Consider the following 22028-nt stretch of genomic DNA (forward strand, 5'->3'; position numbering starts at 1 on the left):
TTAACTCCAAGTGTTCATCGACAATTTTCATTTCTTTTCTGTCATTTTTACAGAACTGTTTTTTTTCCGTGTGTAAGTATTTGGATATTTGGATTCCCATATAGGAAACTATTGATACCTGGATTCCCATATGGGGATTTCACACAGCAAACTGTGCGTCTATTTGGATTTCTATAAAAAAATACATATAAAAGCTCGGATATTTCGATTTCTATGTTGGAAATTCATATAAAAACCTGGGTATCTAGATTTCTGTGTAAAAATTTAATGTTCATAGGAAACCATGTATAAGCACACATAGGAATCTAAACTAGGTTTCCAAATGAATTTTCGCATGGTTTAGATTCCCATGGGGAATCATTGTAACAATCCAAATAGGAATCCATGCTAAATGCCCATATGAATTTTGGATGCTGTAGATTCCCATGGGAACCCACGTAAGAATCTATACAAGAATTTATGCGGAATTTTTATAGGAAACCAAATGCTCTAGCGAATTTGTTTATACTGAAAATTCAAATTTCTACTAGGCTCTTCTCTGGCATAGTAGAAATTGAATATCATTTCGGTATGTTTTAAGAATTATACCCAATTCATACCTAGATTATACTCAAATCGTCTCATGTTTCAGGGATATTTTTGAATTTCTCATACTTAAAAAGTACTGAAAAAATATCTATTTCAAGTACGATTTATACTCAAATCATACTGAAATTAGAGAGGAGGATGAGAATATCTTTCTATACAAGCCTTTACCTATGGAAAAGGAAAAATGATTTTTTCAAGTTTGAAAAATAAATAAATTTATTGAATATACAGAAAATTATAAAAATATTATTTCAATTTAGCATTAAAATCCATTTTAGTAGTAAATAGTTCAAAAATTCGGAATCGATCCAAAAACACTATGTGGGAACTTTCATGAAAATTTAAGCTGGAATTTTTTGATAGGGAGTAGATACAGGTTTTATTCAATTACATGCATGATTTTGAAACAGAGTGGTAAGATAATATTCTGCGACAATCTTTTGAACAGCATTCACTATTTTTTTTGCACTAAAAAATATAACAATTCGTATTAAGAAAAATAAAATAATTTATAAATTTATTCATACTCACGTCGCCGTATATTTTGCAGCTATGGACGGCATAACTTGCGACCATAATTACTTGCAGAACAATAATAAATAATAACAAAAGTTTCGCCATTGCTTCCACTGATTAATTGTCACTATCACTGAAAAATTGTTAATAAATTTTTAATTTATATAATGAAAATAATTACTATTAAATATTTATAAATAAATTTTTTTTCTATATCCGTCAATGTACTATTTTGATTGGATGCGTCTTTACATTTTAAAATAATTTCTACTGGTCGGTATTTTTGTCTGTACCGATTATATTGACGACGTGGTCATTGATTCCTAATTTTTCGGAAGTATGTCATTAAATTTAACAGCAGTAACTATTAATATGTTTATAACTCTGTTTTTTTTTTAATTATTTTTGTGATCTTCTGCTTGAAGACTATAAAAAATTAATTATTTTCAATGTGGGGCTAAATATACCGGTGACCAAAAGTGTGCGCGTGTTGACGCACACCATTTTTTTATAATAAAACTGTTTTTTATTTTTTCCCTACATAATTTTAATTGCAAGTACATACAGTAAACACTTGATGGCTGTTTGATTGACAACTTTTGAAACTTGAATTATAATTTGTTGTATTCTATTTCAAAATAATTTGTGCGCAGAACAGCCTACCAGCGTTCAATTGCCATTACTGGCTGTAAATTTTTTTTTGAACTGTCTTCCATGGGAATCCATATCACGCAAAAATCTAATGGAAACCTCGTTTAGATTCCCATGGAAATTTCCGTATGGTGTTTTCCGGTGGATTTCCATGGGAATCTAGTTTAAATTCCTATGTGGTCTTATACATGATTACCCATGTATATTAAATTTTAAACATAGAAATTCAGATACCCAAGTTCCTATATGTATTTTTTATATGGGAATCCAGTCACTCATACTTTCCTGCAAGGATTCATAAAAAAAAGGTCTTTTTGGGCATCAGTTAGTCCTTAGGCCCAACATTGCGTCTCGTAGAGATTTAATCAAGACGGGTACTCTTCTAGTTCCCTTTGCTCGAACAAAAACTTACCAGAAGTCATTTTTGATTACGGGTTGTAACTTCTGGAACTCGCTTCCAATCGAAATTACGACATCAGTAACTTTAGATGAATTTAGAAGTAAATGCTATTTGTATCTAATGGATCTAGAAAATAAGTAAGCCTTAATAAATTAAACTATTGTATTGTTGGAATGAGTGAGTAAGCGTCTAAATTATATTGTATTCTGTTGAGTTCATTTTAACTCTTATTGCTAATAATAATAATATAACATGTATATTGATATTTGATCACAAGGAGCAGCAGCTCTATGATCGTAAATAAATAAACTAAACTAAACTAAATCCGTACTTTCCCATGTTGATTCTCATGGATCCTCATGTAAATCCATAGTGTCCTATTGAGTAGTTTGAATCGTAGGTATGTGGACTAAATAAAAACGTTAGATGTTAGATTATACCAGTGTACGACGTTTCGTCTATTTATTTGCAAAATCCTACATGGATTTTTTTGGACAGAGCAGACATTTAATGGCGAATTCTCGGACGTGTATTGGATAAAATAAATAACCAACTCATAATTAATAATTTTATTTTTAAATTTATCCAGACAATATTTATAACAAATTTAAGAATGAAAAATTTATTAAGAAATTTATAAAATTTATAAATTTACAGTTTATTTATTTATTTATTTTTTTTCTTTTTGTCTTTTTTATTGCCAGTCGTTGTTTGATTGCTCTGTGTTTTTATGTTTACTTGGTTTTTGTGTTTTTTACTCTCCACATGTTGCCCAAAGCTATTTTCCGATGTGAACGACTTGTTGCACGGCGCACAGTAGTAAGAACCAGAAGGCGTACGATAAATCGAATAGTCAATTGTCGTGGGTTCTTGCACTAAAACAAACCAAACAAACAAACAAACAAATAAAATAACACCATAAACACAAAGTATTTTTTTAATAAAAATTTAAATTAATAATAATAAAAAAATAAATAAATAAAAAAAATATGAATTTAAATTCAAATTTACTGGATTCTGGAGGTGCCAGACCACTCATCCGCATCATTTTAAGATGCCGAGCACCACGTCGATGAGTCTCCAGCTGTTCCAGTCGATTTGCCGAGACTCCACACAAGTCACAACGTAAAGCCATACCGTAACTCGCTGCTCCAGGTGCGAATCCCTCCAGTCCAGCAACGCCCGGTGATCCCACACCAATCTCGCTAACGGCTGGTACGGGCGGAACAGGCGCGACCTGGACTATCGGAGCCGCTACTGGAATTACTGGAGGTGCCACTGGAGGTGCTACCGGCGGCACTATTGCTGGAGCAACCGGAACGCTGTTGTTTCCATGGAAACCCGTTCCAATTCCAAATCTACCAGTCGGATCCACCGGGACTTGGTTTGAATTTTTTTTGTGCGTCCTGTCAAATTAATTAATTCAGTTTATTTTGATTAATTAATTAATTAATTAACTAGTGTATTAATTGAAATTAATTAATTACTTGTGTTTAGAAGCTCCAGTTGTCGCTCTTATGTGTTTTTTTCCAGCGTAATGCTGAGCTGCGTCAGTTTGCGACGTAAACCAAGTCTTGCAAACCTAAAAAATAATCGTAAATTTAAATTCCAGACAATTATCAATAAAAAAATTTAATTATTGATTAATTAATGAGTTTACATCGCAGTAACTGTCCCAGTCATTATTGGTAACGGTATTGACTGTCCCAGTGTCACTTTTAATCCTCTTTACACTCTGGTTAAGGTACATGGATACTTTTTTCTGATGAGGTTTACCATCATAATGTAATTTAGCCTGCAGCGTTGAATTCATCTAAAAAAATAAAACTTGACGTCAACACCAATTACACTGAATGCGAGAGAACACGTGGGTTTGATCTTAGGATTAGAAATATCCTTGACAAAAAAAAAACACAAACACAAATTAATTAAAACATAATTTCTCATTTCCTAAAAAAATAAACACGTGTCTCTCTCGATAGCTAAATCATACATCACACGAGGATTTGATTCCTTACAACGGCATTGCAAAGATCGCATTTAAGTGGTTTCATTAATGTTGTCAATTCACGCTGGGCAGCCGCAACTTTTTCTGTAATTAATTTAAAATTTAGTAATCAAGTTATGAATGAATTAATTAATTAATTATTATTTATTTAAACTTACCAGCATCTTGAACGGGATCAATGACATCATGTTTACGTTTTTGTACTTTTGGTTTAGGTTTTTCTGGTTGGAGAAAAGCTGCTCGCGGACCCTGATCAGCGTACCATGGGTACGAGTCCTGGGTGTCAGCTTCCGTAGGAATCCACCAGGGAACAGACTGAGGTGGAATCGGATTAGCATAATATGAATTCATCAGCGGCTGCATTACTCCAGGACCAGGTCCAGGTCCTGGTACTGGTACCGGTGCTGGTACTGGTGCCGGTGGAGGTGGTGGCGAAGTTATCACACTCGGATCAATAGCTGCTGGTGACGGTGACGGTAATGGTGGTGGTGGTGGAGGTGGTGCCGTTAAAACTAAAGGATCCACTGGAATTTCTGAAGATAAAATTATCGGCGGCGGTGGCAGAATTCGTTCAAAACCTAGAAAATTTTAAATTTTTAAATTTAAATATTTTTTTTTTGCCGGCAAAATAAAATTTGTTACCTGGCACTTCTGGATTCTCAATAACTTTTCCTTTGGACATGATTATATTTTTAAAATACTGCTTAGATATTTTTTTGACGAAATACTTTATATATATTATTATATATATTTTTTAAATTCAAAACAAACACAATTTAAATGTTTCTAGGTTACGCGTCACTTAAAATTATTTTTTTTATATTATTTTTCTAGTTAATAAATTTACTTATATATTTATCAAAATATATATAATTATATTTTATCGAACAATAATAATTTAGGTATAGATAATAATTATCTATTATTATTATTTTTATTTATATCAAATTCTCAAGTATTTTTTTTTTTATGAAACTTCGATTTACGCGACTGTAGCAAAGTTTCAAAATGGCCGCGCTTACTACAGTACATTTATAATTTTAATTATTTATATTTATATATTTAGACAATAATATAAAATAAATATATATTTGTATATTGATATAAATAATGGAGGAGTTATTGAAAAATTTGGAAGAAAAAATAGAAAGCGGTCATAAAATGATGGAAAAATTAAAAAATCTTGAAAGAAAAATAAACGGAGCTGATAAATTATCACGTAAAATAAATCAAGAAGTCAAATTTCTTACAAAGGTATGACCTAATTTTAAATAATTACCCAGATTTAAAATTCCATTTGAATCTGATAAGAATTTTCCAATAGGATTCAATCGGAATTTTTAATCGGGTAATTAATTTTTAAATAAATTTACACATGCAACAAATAATGATCCTGAAGTTAGCAGACAATTAAAAACTTTTAGATTTTTTTTAAACAATTAAATTTGAAGAAAAAAAAAAAATAAAAATATGCACATGTAGAAAATTTGAAAAACTATAAGTGCAATTTTTTGAAATATTTTTTTTTTATTAATTTCTTGCTCAAAAAAAATCAAAAAATTATTAGACGTCGGCCAAATTCAGTATCATAATAAATAAAATAACATTCTAAGGTGCGATCTACAGGTAACGTGAAGAAGGAATATCTCCAGAGTACAAATTTAATTCACTTGAATGCAATCATCGAACGATTGTTAAAATCAAAAGATGCAACGGGTGTCATGAAACCATTCAAATTCAAAAATTCACGACTGGAAGTTGACATCGTTTGTGACAGCGGCAGCTCCTGGGTAAAAGTAATCGCGCGAAACCCCCGAGCTCTGACGTTAATTTCACAGGGCAACGGAGAATTTGGTCAGAAATCAGTAATCGATCAAGCCCAGTCTTATCTATCATGTGCGAATCTTCACCCCCATCGTTACAAACCACCGGACATCATTTTTCACTTCGCTTGTGGCATCGAAAACACCCTGGCGTTGGGACTCGAGCAGCTGGGAGTCTTGATCGAGGGCCAAAGGATTGATTCCGTTGAACCACTTGGTAAATTTTTGAAATCTTTAATGAGTTTGAATTTGAAATTAAAATATTTGAATAACTAGATGCTGATGCGTCAATTTGTCCAAGTCCGGATGACATCAACTTGTCGCTGGAGTCACTGGAGTCATTGAGCCTCCAGACGAGTGACATTAAGACACTTAATCTCGATGTATCAACTTTACTTGCCTACGTCAGCAATATGACGAATGATAGAGCTAATTTTGATTACCTGGAGCCTCTGCTAACTCTGCAAGCTGAATGGGAAAGACTGCGACCAGTTAAACCGGTTCTGGATAAAATATTTAATGGAAAAAAATTAATTGTTTGTAAAACGGCTTATAATAATTTTATGGAGATCATTAGGATCATTGGTGGAGTCAACGAGACCAAGAGAACTCAGGAATTGATAAAACGTGTTACTATTGTTGATGATGCTGTTGATGGCAGAGTTATAGATTTATCAGTTGGTGGTAAAATTAAAAATAGATCGAGAATTGTTTTTGCTAGTGGAGAAAAATATAAAAGTATAACTGTATCTGCCAATGAAGGTTTTGTACGCGCAGCAAGAATGCAGGTAATTTTTTTTGTGATAAGAAATTATCGTCAGTTTTATGTTCAGTCAGATCGCGATAAAATTATTGACAATTGACGTCTAAAATTATTCAGTTAATTTTTTTAAAAATAATTTACTCCATAAAATCAAATATAAGACTTGTAATTTCAAGTGTACCGCAAGTAATATCACTTGACATAATTAACAATTTGTTTATTCAAGAATTAAAAAAAAAACTTCACTTCAACTCCAATGTGAAATAACAGTAAAAATTTTTTCGGTCGATTTTTTTATAAAATAATTTTTAAGTTAGCGCGGGAACTGGCATTAAATTCAAAAAATTATGAATGGTAAATTTTTCGCTGGTTAATTGACGTCAATTGTCTGAAAATTATCACAGGAAAAAAGAATTTCTTTTTTTTCTGTGTAGAAAATTTAAAAAAAAAAATAAGTAATTAATTAATCATTAAATTTTATTAATTACAGGGCATTGAATGTACAGTAATTTTACACGAGCCAAGATCGTTATCTGAAATAAAAGAAAAAAATGCAAAAGTTTTGGAGTCGTGACAAATTTATTGAAGAATTATATTTATAATAATTGGTAATTTTTTAAAATAATTATTTTTACTGTTAATTAATTGTAATAATTAAATAATTTCTTCATCATTAGGATTTTCTTTCAATGCCTTTTCAAAATCTATAACAAACAATTAAATAAATAATAAATGTATAAAGAAAATGAATAGAAAATTAAATGATTGTTTGAAATGAACCTTTGATGTAATTTGAAAATTTGGGAACACGTTCTTTCGCGAGTTCGATGAACTCATCGCGTTTTTTGTCGTTTCCTAAGTAAGCATAGCACTTGGCGCTATTCAAAAGAGCTTTTATATTTGAGTCATTGACCTTCAGAGCCCACTCGCAGTCCTGCAGAGCTTTTTCATACAGCCCGAGTCTGATGTAAGAAAGCGCGCGATTGTTCCATATAACAGCGCTGTCTTTACGCTGCTCAATAGCTTTCCCATAATAAGTCACCGCTTTTTCAAAATCTCCGACTCCGAATGCGCCGTTTCCTATTCTCTTAAACGTATCTGCCCGCTCATTACGAACTTTCCGATCCTCTGAACGTCTCTTAGCATCCGCTTCCATTGTTTTCATAAAAGCGTCTGATAAAAAAATTAATTTTTTACTACCAATTAAATTCAGTATTAATTATAATTTCTCACCTCTAGGCATTTCATTTGCGTCGGTTTCATTTTTTAAATATTTATTTATTACTGTTCTGTTTGCTTTTATTTTCAGACCATCGGCATCTTTGGTATCAAAATTTTTATTTCCCTCCAAAATGTAATCCGCTAAAATTTTTCCTTCTTCTTGAACCTTGCAGTCATTCGAATTTAATTTTTTCACAATTTTCTCTAGAAAAATTTTGAAAAATTAATTTTTAAATTACAATTAAAAAATTATTACTCACCGACTTCAGTAACGCGTTGCATAAAATTTGAAAATTCCTCTTCCGTAACATTTTTATCCAGCGACAAATTTTCCAAAGCCTTTATTTTATCATCAGAAAATGAATTTTCTTCCATTGCACACAATCCCTTTAAAATTTTATCACAAATCTCTCTACCCTACGACTACTTAATTATTACGATTATTATTTCTTTGGTTTCCGTTAAATCAATCACGAGCCGTCTCCATGACAACGTATAAATATGCCACAAAATATTCAAAAATTAATAAATAACAAATTTTAAACTCAATAATATATTTTACAATACACATATATATAAATATAAACTATTTAATTAATTAACAAAATTCGCTACTAGTACTCGGCCCCGTCCAATTTTTCGGATAAGTTTTAAAAATTTCAACTCCCGGGCCCAGTGATATTTTTTTATCTGCTTTAGTTTTATTTCCTTGATCGAAATCATCCATCGAAATATCGACTTCGTCTTTAATAAATATACCGGAGTTTAAATTATCATTATCATTAAAATTTGAATTTGAATTTGAATTAAATCTGGTCATCGTCACACTCGCGTCATTTACCGCGGGTTGAAAAATGATTTCAACTTCGTCTAAGAGTTTTAATTTTTTTAAATAATTACAATTATCCAGTTTCTTATTATTTTTACCCTCAATTATTACTTTTTTAAATCCATTATTATTATTTTTAAAACATTTATTATCATTTTTATAATTATTTACATCAACTTTCTTATCATCTGATATTGCATTTGTTTCGTTAATTATCACAGTTGAATTTTTATCATTACTATTATTATTATTATTACTTTTTCTCTTATTATTTCTTACTCTATAATTATCCATTACAAAATCATTATCACGCAATAAATTAGATGTTGTGCGCTGTCTTAAATTATAATTATTTTTTAGTAATTGCGGTTTTTTTATTTTAATAACTGGAGTTATTTTATTTTTGAAATTATTGTCATGATCAATATCACCGTCATTACTCGTAACAGCATCTGGACTTATCGGTTCATTTTTAATCTCCACAGCATCGATACTCGTATCAATCAGCGGCGAATTTTCAATAAAATTTAATTTATCATCATCTAGTTGTCCAGTTGGTTTTATATCTTTGAGACCGTGAATGTCAAAAACTTGAGCTATTTTAATTAAACGCTTGACATCACGCTCCGGTACTTGAATTTCTCCGTAGTACATAAAATTTAATATTAATTTCAAATCATTATGATCGATGTCATGTAAAATAATTAGTGGATGTGGATGATCATTTTTCATCAACAGACGCCGGAAAAATCCACTCGTTGCTGATAATATCATTTTGTGACATTTAAATGTTACGTTATTTTTACATACCAGTGATAAGTCTACAAAATGTTGTTTTTCGTAACAATAATCTAAAGTTGAAGACAAGTGAGATGAAAAAAAATCCCACCGTAAATTCAACATTGTCTCTGGTTGCATTTTTTTTTTTTTTTTAATTCTTACTGTTACTTTTACTCTTGATGATTAAAGAGACATTATGAAACTGCTATTGCTTTGGAGTTAATGTTTTATTTAAACTGCGGCACTTTACACGTTCAAAGTTATTTTAAAACACACACGACACGTATTTACTGTAACGTGGCGACTTCACTTATTACATTATTACAAATTTTATTATTTTTATCATTTAACGTTTTTTGATAAAAAAGAAAAAACAAACATTGAAATTTTTATAAAATTTATCCCAACATATTTTTTATTAATCAAAAATTTTTAATTGTAATTTGAAATTTAAAATTTTAACTTTTCATAAAAATTTCAAATTTTCAAAATTTTAAACTGAAAAAAAAATGAGTATTTTTTTTTTTATATCACTATTAAGAAATTAAAAAAAATGTATCATAAAAATTTTGAATTTGAAAAATTTTGACCTTGAAAGAAAAAAAAAATGGTATAAAAAATGAATAAGATCTATATGAAATATATATTCATATTTTATTGTGTTTATATAAACCCGAGTATAAAAATAAAAGTGAAATAAGAATATTGTCTGTCTTTGTTACACCAAAGACAATTTAATAGCGAGTAGACAGAAGAAAAAGAGTCAGACACAGACAGATTGTGTCTTTTGCCGTACCGACTATTTCTCCGGCATAAACTGTACATACAAATAAAATAAAAAAAGTCTTACTAAATATAATAATAAAAAAAAAACTACATTATCTACCTATGCATTAATCCGCGATCCACATTCACTATATATAATTTTATACACGATATATATATAGTCCGCGAGAAACTGAATTTGAATTTGAACCGACAGATGTCGTTTTGGCGGTAACGTGGCGGCGCGAGTGAGCCAAATGCGTCAGTAGTCAGTTAATCGCGAGCATTCACTGCGATCGTTTGTATTTTATTTTTTAAAATATTTTTTACATATATATACATATATATATATATTTATATATATATCAGTGCAAGGTTTACGAAACCTCCCACGCCACAAGTGCCTTGTAATTAATAAACCGTAAGTTCTAATAATTAATTTACAAAAAACAATTTAAATAATTAATCGTGAAATTTATAAAAAAGTAAAACATAAAATACGCGATGGCGGACGAGGGAAATGAAAATGGTACCAGCAACGGCGAAGTTCCTGAAATCGAATTGATAATTAAGGTATTTTACTTAATTTACTTTTTTTATTTAATTTTGTAATTAAATTTACCACGTAATTATGACATCTGGTAATTTTTTTTACTTGCTGCTTAATTAGTTTTCTTTTTATTTTACGTAAAGCCGCGTTTACACGCACGCGAAAATGCGTTACCGAATTTCGTCCGTTAAACTGTAATGAGTTACACCCGGAATTCTCTAGAGCATGACGTTATTTTTTTTTTTTTATTTAACTATAAGGAAAAATAATTTAACGACAGATGTAGAGATGAAAAGCTTGATTAAAAATAATTAAATTTAACCTGTAGTAATTATGTTAAATAAATAATTTGCCAGTCGTGTAAAGATAAATATTTGTAATTACACAAGTTAATTCTCGTTAAACGGAAGTTAATAATAATAATTGTGTAATTTCAATAAAAAGATAAATGTATTTGTTAATAAGTAAAGTTTTCGAGCTGGAGACTTTTTATTTAAATCAAAAGCAATCATTACTTTGAGAGTCTAAAGTCACTATTATGTGTTTACTCAGTGACTAATTTAGCGATGATCAAGAGACTTTATTATAAATGCAGAAGGAAATTCTCGTACGAGCGATGACTAACGTTTTAAATCCCGTACTCTTTTTTATTTATTTGAATATCTTGTGGACTAGTTTATACGTCTGCTTTTACGTTAACATCATCATAATTTTCAGCCTGTACATTTTATCAGCAATTATTTTTATCCGTATAAGTACTTGGGTCATTATTTATATTCTTTGTATTTCTTAGTATAAATATAAAGTATATATAAAGAAACAATAATTAGATATAATCGTATGTAGCAATAATTCAAAAGATATGAGATCATACATGATTTTATAAAAATTTGAACCTGATCATATCTGATGACATTTGGTTAAGAATTATTCCGTATGTGTATCCAGAAATGACTATATGATCATACATCAGATACGAAATCATTTGTGATCATATAGAAATTTGAATCTGATTTCCTTTATGGTCATCATCAGATATAAACTTTTCTATGAGTAACGAAATTTGAATCTCACATCTGATGATATTTGGTCATGAATTGTTATATATATTTATCTACAAATGACTATACGACCATATATAATCAGATATGAAATCATTTGTGATCATATAAAAATTTGAATTTGGTTTCCTTTATGGTCATCATCAGATATGAGCTTTTCTATGATCAAAAAAATTTGAATCTGATGATATTTGGTCATGAATTGTTATATATATTTATCTAGAAATGACTATATGACCATATATAATCAGATATGAACTCATTTGTGATCATATAGAAATTTGAATTTGGTTTCCTTTATGATCATCATTAGATATGAGCTTTTCTATGATCAACAAAATTTGAATCTCATATCTGATGATATTTGGTCATGAATTGTTATATATATTTATCTAGAAATGACTATATGACCATATATAATCAGATATGAACTTATTTGTGATCATATAGAAATTTGACTCTGGTTTCCTTTATGGTCATCATCAGATATGAGCTTTTTTATGATCAACAAAATTTGAATCTCATATCTGATGATATTTGGTCATGAATTGTCATATATATTTATCCAGAAATGACTATATGACCATACATCATCAGATATTTTATCATTTGTGATCATATCTGATTTCCTTTATGGTCATCATCAGATGTAAAATTTTCTATGATCAAAAAAATTTGAACCTGATCATATAAAAATTTGAGTCTAATCATACATGATGATCAGATTCAAATTCTTATATGATCAGGTATGAAACCGTAGTAGCGTATGGAGCTTCATATATATGATCATATATATTAACATCTGATCATATATAAGTATAAAAAGTTGTCTACACTACAGTTTTAAATTCCTTAGATTTTATGAAAATAATTAAAGTTTCAACTCAGCGTGCATATGGGTCTCATTATTGTTATTATGAATAATATTAAATGCAACGCATCATAAAATAATATTTTGTTGCATAAAAGATTTTCTTATGACCTTATAAAAAAACATATCATCAAGGACAGCTCTCTATTTGTTCACCAGTATATCAGACTACAAGACATTGATATATTTATCTTCGAGTAATCGATTATTGTTAAAAAATATAATAAGAAACGGCGTACAATAAATTTCAAACAGACGGATCTTGGTATCAAATAGATATTGTCCAAGTAAGAGCCGTATATATTAAATAAATAATGAAAAAAGTTGTTGATAGTTTTCACACTTTAAAGAGCTCGTTTGACGACGACGACGTTCGAAGGAAAGCGAACTAACAAATCACACAAAATCGAAAGTTTTAAATAAATTCCGTCAGCATTCCGATTCTTATCTGTTTTTTTAAAAATAACATACTGAAGAATCTAATTAAGAAGTAATTATTTCTTCCCGAAAACTAATTAGCTGCGATAAGATGATACGCACAGACTGATAATTTATTTAAATGATAAGAATTTATTTAGTGGCTGATAAAAAAAATGAAAAAAAAATTAAGGTTATTGTCAAAGTAAGACAATTGTACGTTAGACTAGACTATTATGTATGTAGATAACAGTCTGTACAATAAAAATTCAAAATAATAAATTTATTCTGCATACACAAAGGCCCATATTGCACGTGCACCAGGTCACTATTGGAATCCAGCAGGCGTATTAATTTGCTTATAACTGTACTCCAGCATATATAACTTTGCAAGTTATTGCTATTGCTGAAGAAAATTAAAGACAGACACAGACATAATATAAAATATTACAATTTTTTTATATCTATAATTTAATGACAGTTTTATTATATATTTCAACAAATTTATTGTCTCTTAGAATATATATCGTTTCTCTTAAAAGATATTTAAATTCCGCTTATAAACAAACAAAAGGAAATAATTAATTCCTAAATGTCTTTTTTTTTCTTTTCCTTTTTTTCCGGTTAAGTTTTCACTTGGATTAATTGAAACTGTTTTAACGAAACAGGGTTGGACTTTCACCATATTTCCGCAGGGCTTTTCATAAAATTTAATTTAAATCGAATAAAGTATAATATAATTGTAATTCGATGATTAATTCGATCACTACTTTCGCAATAATAATTTAAATAACAATGAATCCTATCAACTAAGGCCGTAATGAATATTGTTGTTGAAGCCGGCATTGTTTAGCTATCAGATGACTATTTCTGCTGTGGGTCAAAGTTAACATCGTGAGTTGTCAATAAAACAAACAATATAAGATTAAATAACAATCGTAAATTGTATATTGAATTTATCAGGACGAGGTTGCAGGTTGGCATGGACTCTCTTGGTCTTGATCTTTCTGGGTCACAAGGCCAATCGGGCTTGATACAGCAACCAAGTTCCTTAAGTTGGATCCATGATATTATCATCGAGTAAGTGTGTCAACCGGGACACTGCTGCAGCCGGAGGTTTAAAGTTGAGTAGTTACAAACGTTTAAAATCTTGGGATATGTTTTTTAAATAAAAGAGTGTTGTTGTTAAGGTCCTCAACTCTTGTCCGTAGACGAAGCAAAGTCGACGTCCGGTGAATTATCTCCTCTAACAGGTCTCTGACAAGATAACCGTTAAGGCTTTCTTTCGTTCTTAGCCAGCAGTTCCTTTCCTCTACAGCCGAAAGAAATCCGGCTGAGTTAATGATCCATATCGTATGAAAATACTTTTTTGCTTACCCCAATGAAAAGTTTTGGTTGTAATTACTGTTTTCATGATAATATTCAATAAAGGTCGATATACCTCCAACATGCAGACAATAAACCAAAGGGTAAACGTTTTAGAAATTACTATATTGATGATATCAATCGACAAATAGTTTTGTAATAGAGAAAGGAGGAAAAGTTATTCAAGAAGATCTGGCCTGACATTTTAAGATGAACCTTTGCGGTTTGATGACACATTTATAAACCTTTTTCATTCCGCTAAATATAAATATTGCCCTATCAAAAAATCCATAGAGGATTATGTGGAAATTTATAGACATCCGTGTAGGAAACTATGGATTTACATGAGGATCCATGGGGATCAACATAGGAAAGTATGGATTTATAGAGGAATCCATGTAGGAAAGCAATGGATACTTGGATTCCCATTCAAAAAATACATATAGGAACTTTATGTAAAAATTTAATATACATAAGTAACCATTAGGGTGGCCCAAAAAAACCGACTATTTTTTTTTTTTCGAGTCTCTTGTAAAAATTTGTTGGTTTAAGATGTTTTAAGAAGCATCTCCAAAAATCAGCTCGATACAAAATTTCCAAGAGGTCGCTCACGAATTTTGAAAATATCAAAAATGATCGAAATTCGGATTTTTCTGTTCTAAATTTCTTCTTTCTCGTAGCAGCTATAGTTTACTATGAAATCATGACTACGCTGAAAATTTCAACCCAAAATTTGAATATTTAAACGGCGCTCAAGAATTTTGAATATTAACTGATAATATATAACTAATACTTTGAATTAGTTTTTGTATTTTTTTATAACTCAATTACTGTCATTTCACTTAAATATAACTTTTGCATAACTGAAAATATACCGGACAGTTTTAAACAATAAAATTGGGTAAGTTTTGAATAAGCAAAAAAACCTAAAAATTGAATTAAAAAATAAAAAAGTATGTAAATAACTTATTATTTATATTTCTCGGGTTGTATTTTCATTCATTATGATACAAATTGATGGTGAAAAAATTGAAAAATTTTATTATTAATATTTAAGGGTCGCTCGAAAACGTCCAAGAGACAGTACTCGGAAACATTCAAAATTCTTGAGCGACGTTTAAATATTTTAGTTTTGGGCTGAAATTTTCAGCGTAGTCATCATTTCATAAATATAAACTATAGCTACCACGAGAAAGAAGAAATTTAGAACAAAAAATCCGAATTTCGATCATTTTTGATATTTTCAAAATTCGTGAGCGACCTCGTGGAAATTTTTTATCGAGCTGATTTTTGGAGAGGCTTCTTAAAACATCTTAAACCAACAAATTTTCATAAGAGACTCAAAAAAAAAAAAAATAGTCGGTTTTTTTGGGCCACCCTAGTAACCATAGGAATCTAAACTAGGTTTCCATATGGGTTTCGGCATGGTTTGGATTTCCATGGGAAATCATTGTTGGAATCCACATACGAGTCTAAAATCGATTGTCATTTCGATTTTTACATGGTATGGATTTCTATGGGGGTCTATATAAAAATCGGTACTGAATTCTTATAAGAAACCATACAGAAACGGCATTTGGGATCTTCATGAAAATCTAAACTGGATTCCCACGTGGATTTTTTTGATAGTCAGCTGCTGTTGTCTCAAACAAGAATTTCATTAAAAAACCTTAAGTTGATGATATTAATTTGCGGATTAAATACTCAAGTTTAAATGGATAGCAAGAATGACTTAATATGAAGTGATTAGTTGTTTGCAAGATGTGCAACTAGACAAGTAGCGTTTTAATTTAACACGAGTATCACCAGCACAGAGCAATTGGTAAATGTTAAAACTACAAAGTGCTAATGAGATTTCATATATATTTATATATTTAAAGAGAACGTGAGTACTTAAATAATTGTGATTGACTGTAATACATGTGGCTAGCTGCCGCAGAGGTTTAAAACGACGAAAGCATGTATGATATAGATGGAGTCACGTTCATAATATACGTGCCTGAGTGTCAGTTGCAAATACACTACACATAGATTACAAACTATTAATGGACTCATCTTAAGTTTATAACATGTAACATGTGTGTACTTAACTTCCTTTTCAGATGCTTTCTCACGCAACACACACAATAATAGTAACCTCCAACCAAACGTGATTCATCAAGCAATCAAGGTCTTAACATTACAGTTACTCAAACAAACTTGGAAATGCTATTGACCATTGAAAAAATTGTTTTTTTTTTTTAAATTATATATATTTTAAATTATAATTCTTCTCTATTCATTATTGTAATACGACTGGATTAAAATCAAGCGTGAATATAATTGACCGTGACTTGCGCGTAATCCAAAAGCCAATTATAACACCTAGACATTTATGATTAAATAATAAATTTATTATTATTAAAATTGAACTAGATACGTAGTACTGTATTCTTCAAGTGTTATCGAGGTTTACAAACCAAAAAATGAGATTTAATTACTTATAAAATTAGAACGTGACAAGATAAGATGTGATAAGAGAAAACTTTATACAGATAGAGTATAGTACTTGTATTATATTTGAATACTTGTATTGTGGAAGAAGATGAGCTTTGTAGTTGACGGAATAACATATGGGTTTAACGACCGCATATTCTACGGAGGATTTATTTCACCATCATGAGTAGTGTCATATTACGCTTCATTTTAATTTGAATGACAATCATATGAGCTAGTTTACGTTTTAATAAGTTGAATTTATATTCAGGGTAAAAGTTAATTGTAAAAAATTAAAAAAAATGTTGGAAAATCCAAAATTGCACACCTCAGTCGCTCATTTTATTGTTAATCATTACTTTGATTTTTTTGTTTATGAATTTTTTTATTCAACTTTTAAATTATTAATTTGATTTTTTTATTTCTTAATTCCAGTTTAATTTTTTTTTTTTTTTATTTAAATTTTTTCGAAATATCCCGCATTTTTGTTGTAGATGTTGCTCTTTCTTTTCAATCCTACTGTTTTACGCTAGTGCTGTTGCCAGTAGTTGATGGGGAGAAAAAAAGAAAAAAAGAAATTTACTTTTGTAATAATAACAATAGTAAAAATAAAAATGGCCGCTGAACTTTTCGTGAATAATCAGTCATATTATTTTATTTAATTACAATTAAACTAAAAGGATTTAGACAGTAATTTTCAATAGGGTTCTTGTGATCAAAAATATAAAGATAATAAAAAAAAAGTTAGGCCGATTAATTGTGTCTATCGAGAGTTATTTGGTTTACTAAGTTTCATACAGGACAATCGACAACTCGTGTCACTGGGATTAAAATAATTTATATTTAATTAATGGAATAATTAATCGACTTAATATTGGGTCGAAATTATTCTTTAATAAATTGTCTTCGTGTTGGTATAAAATTTCACCCATTTTAGTGTAATCGAAAAAGTCTAGAGATAATTTAATGTGAGTGAATGAGTCAAAAAATTTAGAGCGATCATAAAACACACCAGCGCTTTCGCGCTTGAGGTGTGCAAAATTATATTATAAGAAACATTCTACTATTGAATTACCAGTGAAAAATTTAACTATAGTATTCTACCACTGAACTACCAATGAATTTAATTATAGTTTAGATTTAAGAATTTAAATGTTTTTAAATATTTTAGTATCATTATAATTGAAAATGTCAATATCCCAAGCAAAAAGACGGTTAAATTTACCTTGACTTTCTCACTTACGTAATCGTCCAGCCAAAATAGTCTCGGACCTGTTAAAATAACAAAACATCGCATCATTTTGTCGGCGATGAGTCATCTAGAAATCTATGTCAAGTTTCCGAGTTTATTTTTATTTTATTACTTTATTTTTTTTATTTTCGCAAATTACATGACCAAAAAATGTTAAAACCATTACCATATTTAATTCCTTATACTTTTACTGCACCAGATTTAAATGAAGTATTTAAAACTTAAAGAAAATTACTTCAAGTCATAAATTTATTTATATATATTTTATTTTTACATACCTTTGAGAATTCCTCTCATGAATGTCATAAAAATAAAAATTACAATATTTTATATCATTTCATTTAAATAAATTTTTTTTAATTGTCCATAAGTTAATTAATTTCAAAAGCTGGCGGTTATTTTAAAAACCTGAATATTAATTAAACATTAACTTTTTTTCATGTATAATTAGTAAAATTAATTAAGTTTCCATAACAATTATCCTTGAAAACCGAAAAAAAATTCAAATTTGCCGCGCGAAATTCAGTTGATTCAAAAACAATAAAAATAAAAATATTGGCTTCGTTTCTTCAATGTCATTACTTTATTTAATTGTGAGAAGTAAATGTAATTTAAAATAATAAATGTATCTAACAAACAAATATAATTATCCGCAGTACATTACGCAATTACAAGACACGCAACTTTAAGTCAAAGTCAATCAAATTGTCGGTTAAATTCTAAGGCGACTTTTTTATCATTTCCTCTAGTATTTTATTTTTATTTTCCTGACTACTTTACTTATTTATTTGTCTGTTTGTTTGTGTATTGGAACATTCAAGCGTGAAATGCACGCTGAAGAAATCGGTTCATGTTTGAGCCTCACTGCCAGCATTAGAGAGGCAAATAACCGATTTATCTTGCATTCAACTAAATGACCCATGTAAGATCGAGTTCAATAAATTGCGTCACTCCTTTCAATTTTTTTTAAACTCTAAACTAAACACTTTTTCCGATCTGTCTAATTTTTGTTTTCAAATTTAGTCCAAGACAGTCAAGAAAAACAAAGATCTTAAAAGTCTTATATATTTTGACGGCAATAAAAAAAATTATACCGGATTCCTAATGACTCAAGTCTGATAGAAATTTCTAGGCCGAGCCTTGATTGTGAAAAAAAAATTCTTTAACGATAATGTAATAGATTATTTTAGTTATTAACAGAAATAACTGATATTTATTGTTATCATTTTTAAAAATTTAATTGATAAGTAAAAAAACTATTTATTTGCAGGCTTCAACAATTGACGGAAGAAGAAAAGGCGCATGTCTATTTTGTCAGGAATATTTTATGGATCTATATTTACTTGCTGAATTAAAAACAATTTCTCTAAAAGTGACGACAGTTGATATGCAAAAACCACCACCAGATTTCCGTACTAATTTCCAAGCAACTCCACCGCCAATTCTTATCGACGGTGGCGACGCTATTTTGGAAAATGAAAAAATAGAAAGACATATTATGAAAAATATTCCAGGTGGTCACAATCTTTTTATACAAGACAAAGAAGTTGCTACTCTTGTTGAAAATCTTTTCAGTGTAAGACCGCAATTTTGTTTTTTCAAATATAGTTTTAAATTTTCCCGCTCAGTTTAAAAATAAACAATAATTAATTTTACAGAAACTTAAATTGCTTTTACTTAACGCTAAGGAAAAAGACAAGGATCCAAAGTCATCATCGCTGATGGCACATTTACGTAAAATAGACGAACACTTGGGTCGCAAAGGAACGCGTTTTCTTACCGGCGATACCATGTGCTGTTTTGACTGCGAATTGATGCCACGTTTGCAGCACATCAGAGTTGCCGGAAAATACTTTGCAGACTTTGAAATACCCGAGACATTAGTAAATTTGTGGCGATACATGCATCATATGTACAGACTTGATGCCTTCTTGCAGAGTTGTCCGGCAGATCAGGATATTATTAATCACTATAAGCTCCAACAGGTGCGTTAATTAACAAGACATCACTTGTCATAAATTATAACACGATAATTTAAAAAGTATATAAATAGTAAACATTTCAATGCAGTAAATAATTTTTCCATTTCCTGGTTTGAATAACCGTTGGCATTAAATTTATAAATAGCGAGGAGTTTATGATAAAACGGACTGAATAATTATCAGTTCCCTATGAACAATTGACGTTTATTTAAATTAATTTACAAGATGACTCTAAGATGTTATTCAATCTTTATTATCATTCAAGGCCACATAACGTACTATTAATTATATAACTGTAATTTTATACATCAACTAATTAATACCGGATTGTCTGATAATAAATTTTGAAAATTGATATTAATATGTCGCTATTTAACAGAGATTATGATGGCACAAAAAAACGGATTTTTTTTTCTCGTATAAAATTTGTTCTAGAAATTCGCTCCAAAAGTCAGCTCTATAAGAAATTTTAAGGGGTCGCTTAAAAATTTCGTAATTTACAAAAGATTTAAATTCGAATTTTTTTTGTAAATTTTTTCTTTCTGGTGGTAGAAAAATTTTTAGTGAAATCAATGCTAGGTAATAAAAAAACAAGGCTCGGAAACATGAAATTCTTGAGCGACATTTAAATATTTAAATTTTGGCGCGGAATTTTTAGCAGATTCATAATTTTACAGATATAAAAACTACTGTTGAAACGAGAAAGAAAAAAACGAAGAAAAATAAATTCGAAATTCTAGAGCGACTCCTTGATAATTTTTTATTCAGTTGATTTTTGGAACGAGTTCTTAAAACTAATTAATATAATACATAATAATTTAAAAATATTATTTATTTGCAGAGCATGAAAATGAAAAAACACGAGGAACTCGAGACGCCGACTTTCACCACGAGCATCCCCATCGAGGTTAACGACGACTAATTTTTTTTTATTTATATAATTATCTACGACCGTGACTATGATAAAAAGTTTACAAAAGTAAACATTTGAAATTAACGGAAGATTTATTTAAATTTTTAAATACCATTTAAAAATGGCGGTAAAAATTTTAACTGTCGGCTTTTTATATTATCCCAAATAATATATTGCGAGTATGTTATCTATTAAATATTAAAAAAAAAAACTTTTCTATTGTAATAAAATAGTGTAATAATAATTAAGCTTTTAATAATGAGCTTTTGTAAACTAAAGGATTTAAATTTTTTAGTTTTATTATTTTCAATGATTTATATTATTAATTAATTTCCATTAAAATTAATTATATATTTTTTTCTATGTCTCGGTACATAGTTCTGTAGTAATAATTATAAAAAAAAACCGCTACTGTACGTAATAAATTTATTTGTTTAATGAAAACGAAGAAATATTATATTTTTAATAATTACCAAATAATAATTAATAACGATTGGTTTTATTTAAGTTAATTTATTGTCAGATTCATATTTGTGCCAAATGACAATTAATTGACGTTTATTTCAAATTAAATAAATTTATTATTATAATTATTGATGTTGGCATAATTAATTAGTTGATTTATTGTACTTATTAACAAAATAAATTCTTCGTTTTTGTATAATAAGTTTACCGAGCCGAGATATTATCGCGTTTGTATTATTAATTATTATTAATTAATTAATAATTATTATATTACTTATTGTATTATTTTGATTTATACTCAAATCAAATATATATAGTATAAAAATTATAATA

General features: G+C 29.2%; 5 protein-coding genes and 1 long non-coding RNA gene across 8 annotated transcripts; 3 read left to right on the forward strand and 3 right to left on the reverse strand.

Moving 5' to 3' along the window:
- Positions 1-2723: 2723 nt before the first annotated feature.
- On the reverse strand, positions 2724-5062 carry LOC130666139 (zinc finger protein 346-like). Of its 2 annotated transcripts, none has more exons than XM_057466917.1 (7): positions 4806-5062; positions 4322-4741; positions 4174-4247; positions 3816-3968; positions 3643-3737; positions 3167-3561; positions 2724-3030 (listed from the first exon to the last, which is right to left on the reverse strand). In XM_057466917.1, exons 1-7 carry the CDS (start codon positions 4843-4845, stop codon positions 2822-2824), a joined length of 1386 nt encoding a protein of 461 aa, XP_057322900.1. In that variant the 5' UTR covers positions 4846-5062; the 3' UTR covers positions 2724-2821. The 2 variants fall into 2 exon arrangements, with proteins under 2 accessions (XP_057322900.1, XP_057322901.1); XM_057466918.1 differs by having other exon boundaries at positions 2726-3030; positions 3293-3561.
- Positions 5063-5149: 87 nt separating this feature from the next.
- Positions 5150-7377, forward strand: LOC130666140 (UPF0415 protein C7orf25 homolog). The gene is made up of 4 exons (XM_057466919.1): positions 5150-5417; positions 5777-6203; positions 6263-6774; positions 7240-7377. Exons 1-4 carry the CDS (start codon positions 5274-5276, stop codon positions 7321-7323), a joined length of 1167 nt encoding a protein of 388 aa, XP_057322902.1. The 5' UTR covers positions 5150-5273; the 3' UTR covers positions 7324-7377.
- Positions 7314-8531, reverse strand: LOC130666145 (tetratricopeptide repeat protein 12-like). Its single transcript, XM_057466934.1, has 4 exons — positions 8231-8531; positions 7983-8174; positions 7530-7922; positions 7314-7453 (listed from the first exon to the last, which is right to left on the reverse strand). The coding sequence occupies exons 1-4, from the start codon at positions 8343-8345 to the stop codon at positions 7404-7406; spliced, it is 750 nt and encodes a 249-aa protein (XP_057322917.1). The 5' UTR covers positions 8346-8531; the 3' UTR covers positions 7314-7403.
- A 36-nt stretch (positions 8532-8567) lies between these two features.
- On the reverse strand, positions 8568-10508 carry LOC130666141 (putative uncharacterized protein DDB_G0267716). Its single transcript, XM_057466920.1, has one exon. It carries the CDS (start codon positions 9715-9717, stop codon positions 8569-8571), a length of 1149 nt encoding a protein of 382 aa, XP_057322903.1. The 5' UTR covers positions 9718-10508; the 3' UTR covers position 8568.
- A 143-nt stretch (positions 10509-10651) lies between these two features.
- LOC130666144 (chloride intracellular channel exc-4) lies at positions 10652-22026 on the forward strand. The gene is made up of 5 exons (XM_057466933.1): positions 10652-10765; positions 10831-10917; positions 19606-19911; positions 19994-20320; positions 21159-22026. Exons 2-5 carry the CDS (start codon positions 10849-10851, stop codon positions 21237-21239), a joined length of 783 nt encoding a protein of 260 aa, XP_057322916.1. The 5' UTR covers positions 10652-10765; positions 10831-10848; the 3' UTR covers positions 21240-22026.
- LOC130666153 (uncharacterized) lies at positions 12574-18561 on the forward strand. 2 transcript variants are annotated; one of them, XR_008989611.1, is made up of 3 exons: positions 12574-13837; positions 13912-14137; positions 14207-18561. It is a non-coding gene; the product is annotated as an uncharacterized LOC130666153 (long non-coding RNA). The 2 variants fall into 2 exon arrangements; XR_008989612.1 differs by lacking the exon at positions 12574-13837 and having other exon boundaries at positions 13864-14137; positions 14207-16493; positions 16711-18561.
- Positions 22027-22028: the final 2 nt, after the last annotated feature.

This window comes from Microplitis mediator, chromosome 3 (assembly GCF_029852145.1).
Source record: "Microplitis mediator isolate UGA2020A chromosome 3, iyMicMedi2.1, whole genome shotgun sequence".
NCBI classification, from domain to species: domain Eukaryota; kingdom Metazoa; phylum Arthropoda; class Insecta; order Hymenoptera; family Braconidae; genus Microplitis; species Microplitis mediator.

Excerpts from the sequence above, each read along its gene's own strand:
- LOC130666145 (XM_057466934.1), bottom strand. The coding sequence starts at position 8,345 with ATGGAAGAAAATTCATTTTCTGATGATAAAATAAAGGCTTTGGAAAAT. Across the intron at positions 7,923-7,982 it reads CGCAAATGAAATGCCTAGAG|ACGCTTTTATGAAAACAATG; the intron begins GTGAGAAATTAT and ends TTTTTTTATCAG. Across the intron at positions 7,454-7,529 it reads ATTTTCAAATTACATCAAAG|ATTTTGAAAAGGCATTGAAA; the intron begins GTTCATTTCAAA and ends TGTTTGTTATAG.
- LOC130666141 (XM_057466920.1), bottom strand. The coding sequence starts at position 9,717 with ATGCAACCAGAGACAATGTTGAATTTACGGTGGGATTTTTTTTCATCT.
- LOC130666140 (XM_057466919.1), top strand. The coding sequence starts at position 5,274 with ATGGAGGAGTTATTGAAAAATTTGGAAGAAAAAATAGAAAGCGGTCAT. Across the intron at positions 5,418-5,776 it reads AAGTCAAATTTCTTACAAAG|GTGCGATCTACAGGTAACGT; the intron begins GTATGACCTAAT and ends TAACATTCTAAG. Across the intron at positions 6,204-6,262 it reads TGATTCCGTTGAACCACTTG|ATGCTGATGCGTCAATTTGT; the intron begins GTAAATTTTTGA and ends TTGAATAACTAG.
- LOC130666144 (XM_057466933.1), top strand. The coding sequence starts at position 10,849 with ATGGCGGACGAGGGAAATGAAAATGGTACCAGCAACGGCGAAGTTCCT. Across the intron at positions 19,912-19,993 it reads TTGTTGAAAATCTTTTCAGT|AAACTTAAATTGCTTTTACT; the intron begins GTAAGACCGCAA and ends TTAATTTTACAG. Across the intron at positions 20,321-21,158 it reads ATCACTATAAGCTCCAACAG|AGCATGAAAATGAAAAAACA; the intron begins GTGCGTTAATTA and ends ATTTATTTGCAG.
- LOC130666139 (XM_057466917.1), bottom strand. The coding sequence starts at position 4,845 with ATGTCCAAAGGAAAAGTTATTGAGAATCCAGAAGTGCCAG. Across the intron at positions 4,742-4,805 it reads TGAGAATCCAGAAGTGCCAG|GTTTTGAACGAATTCTGCCA; the intron begins GTAACAAATTTT and ends AAAATTTTCTAG. Across the intron at positions 3,738-3,815 it reads ACTGGGACAGTTACTGCGAT|GTTTGCAAGACTTGGTTTAC; the intron begins GTAAACTCATTA and ends ATTATTTTTTAG.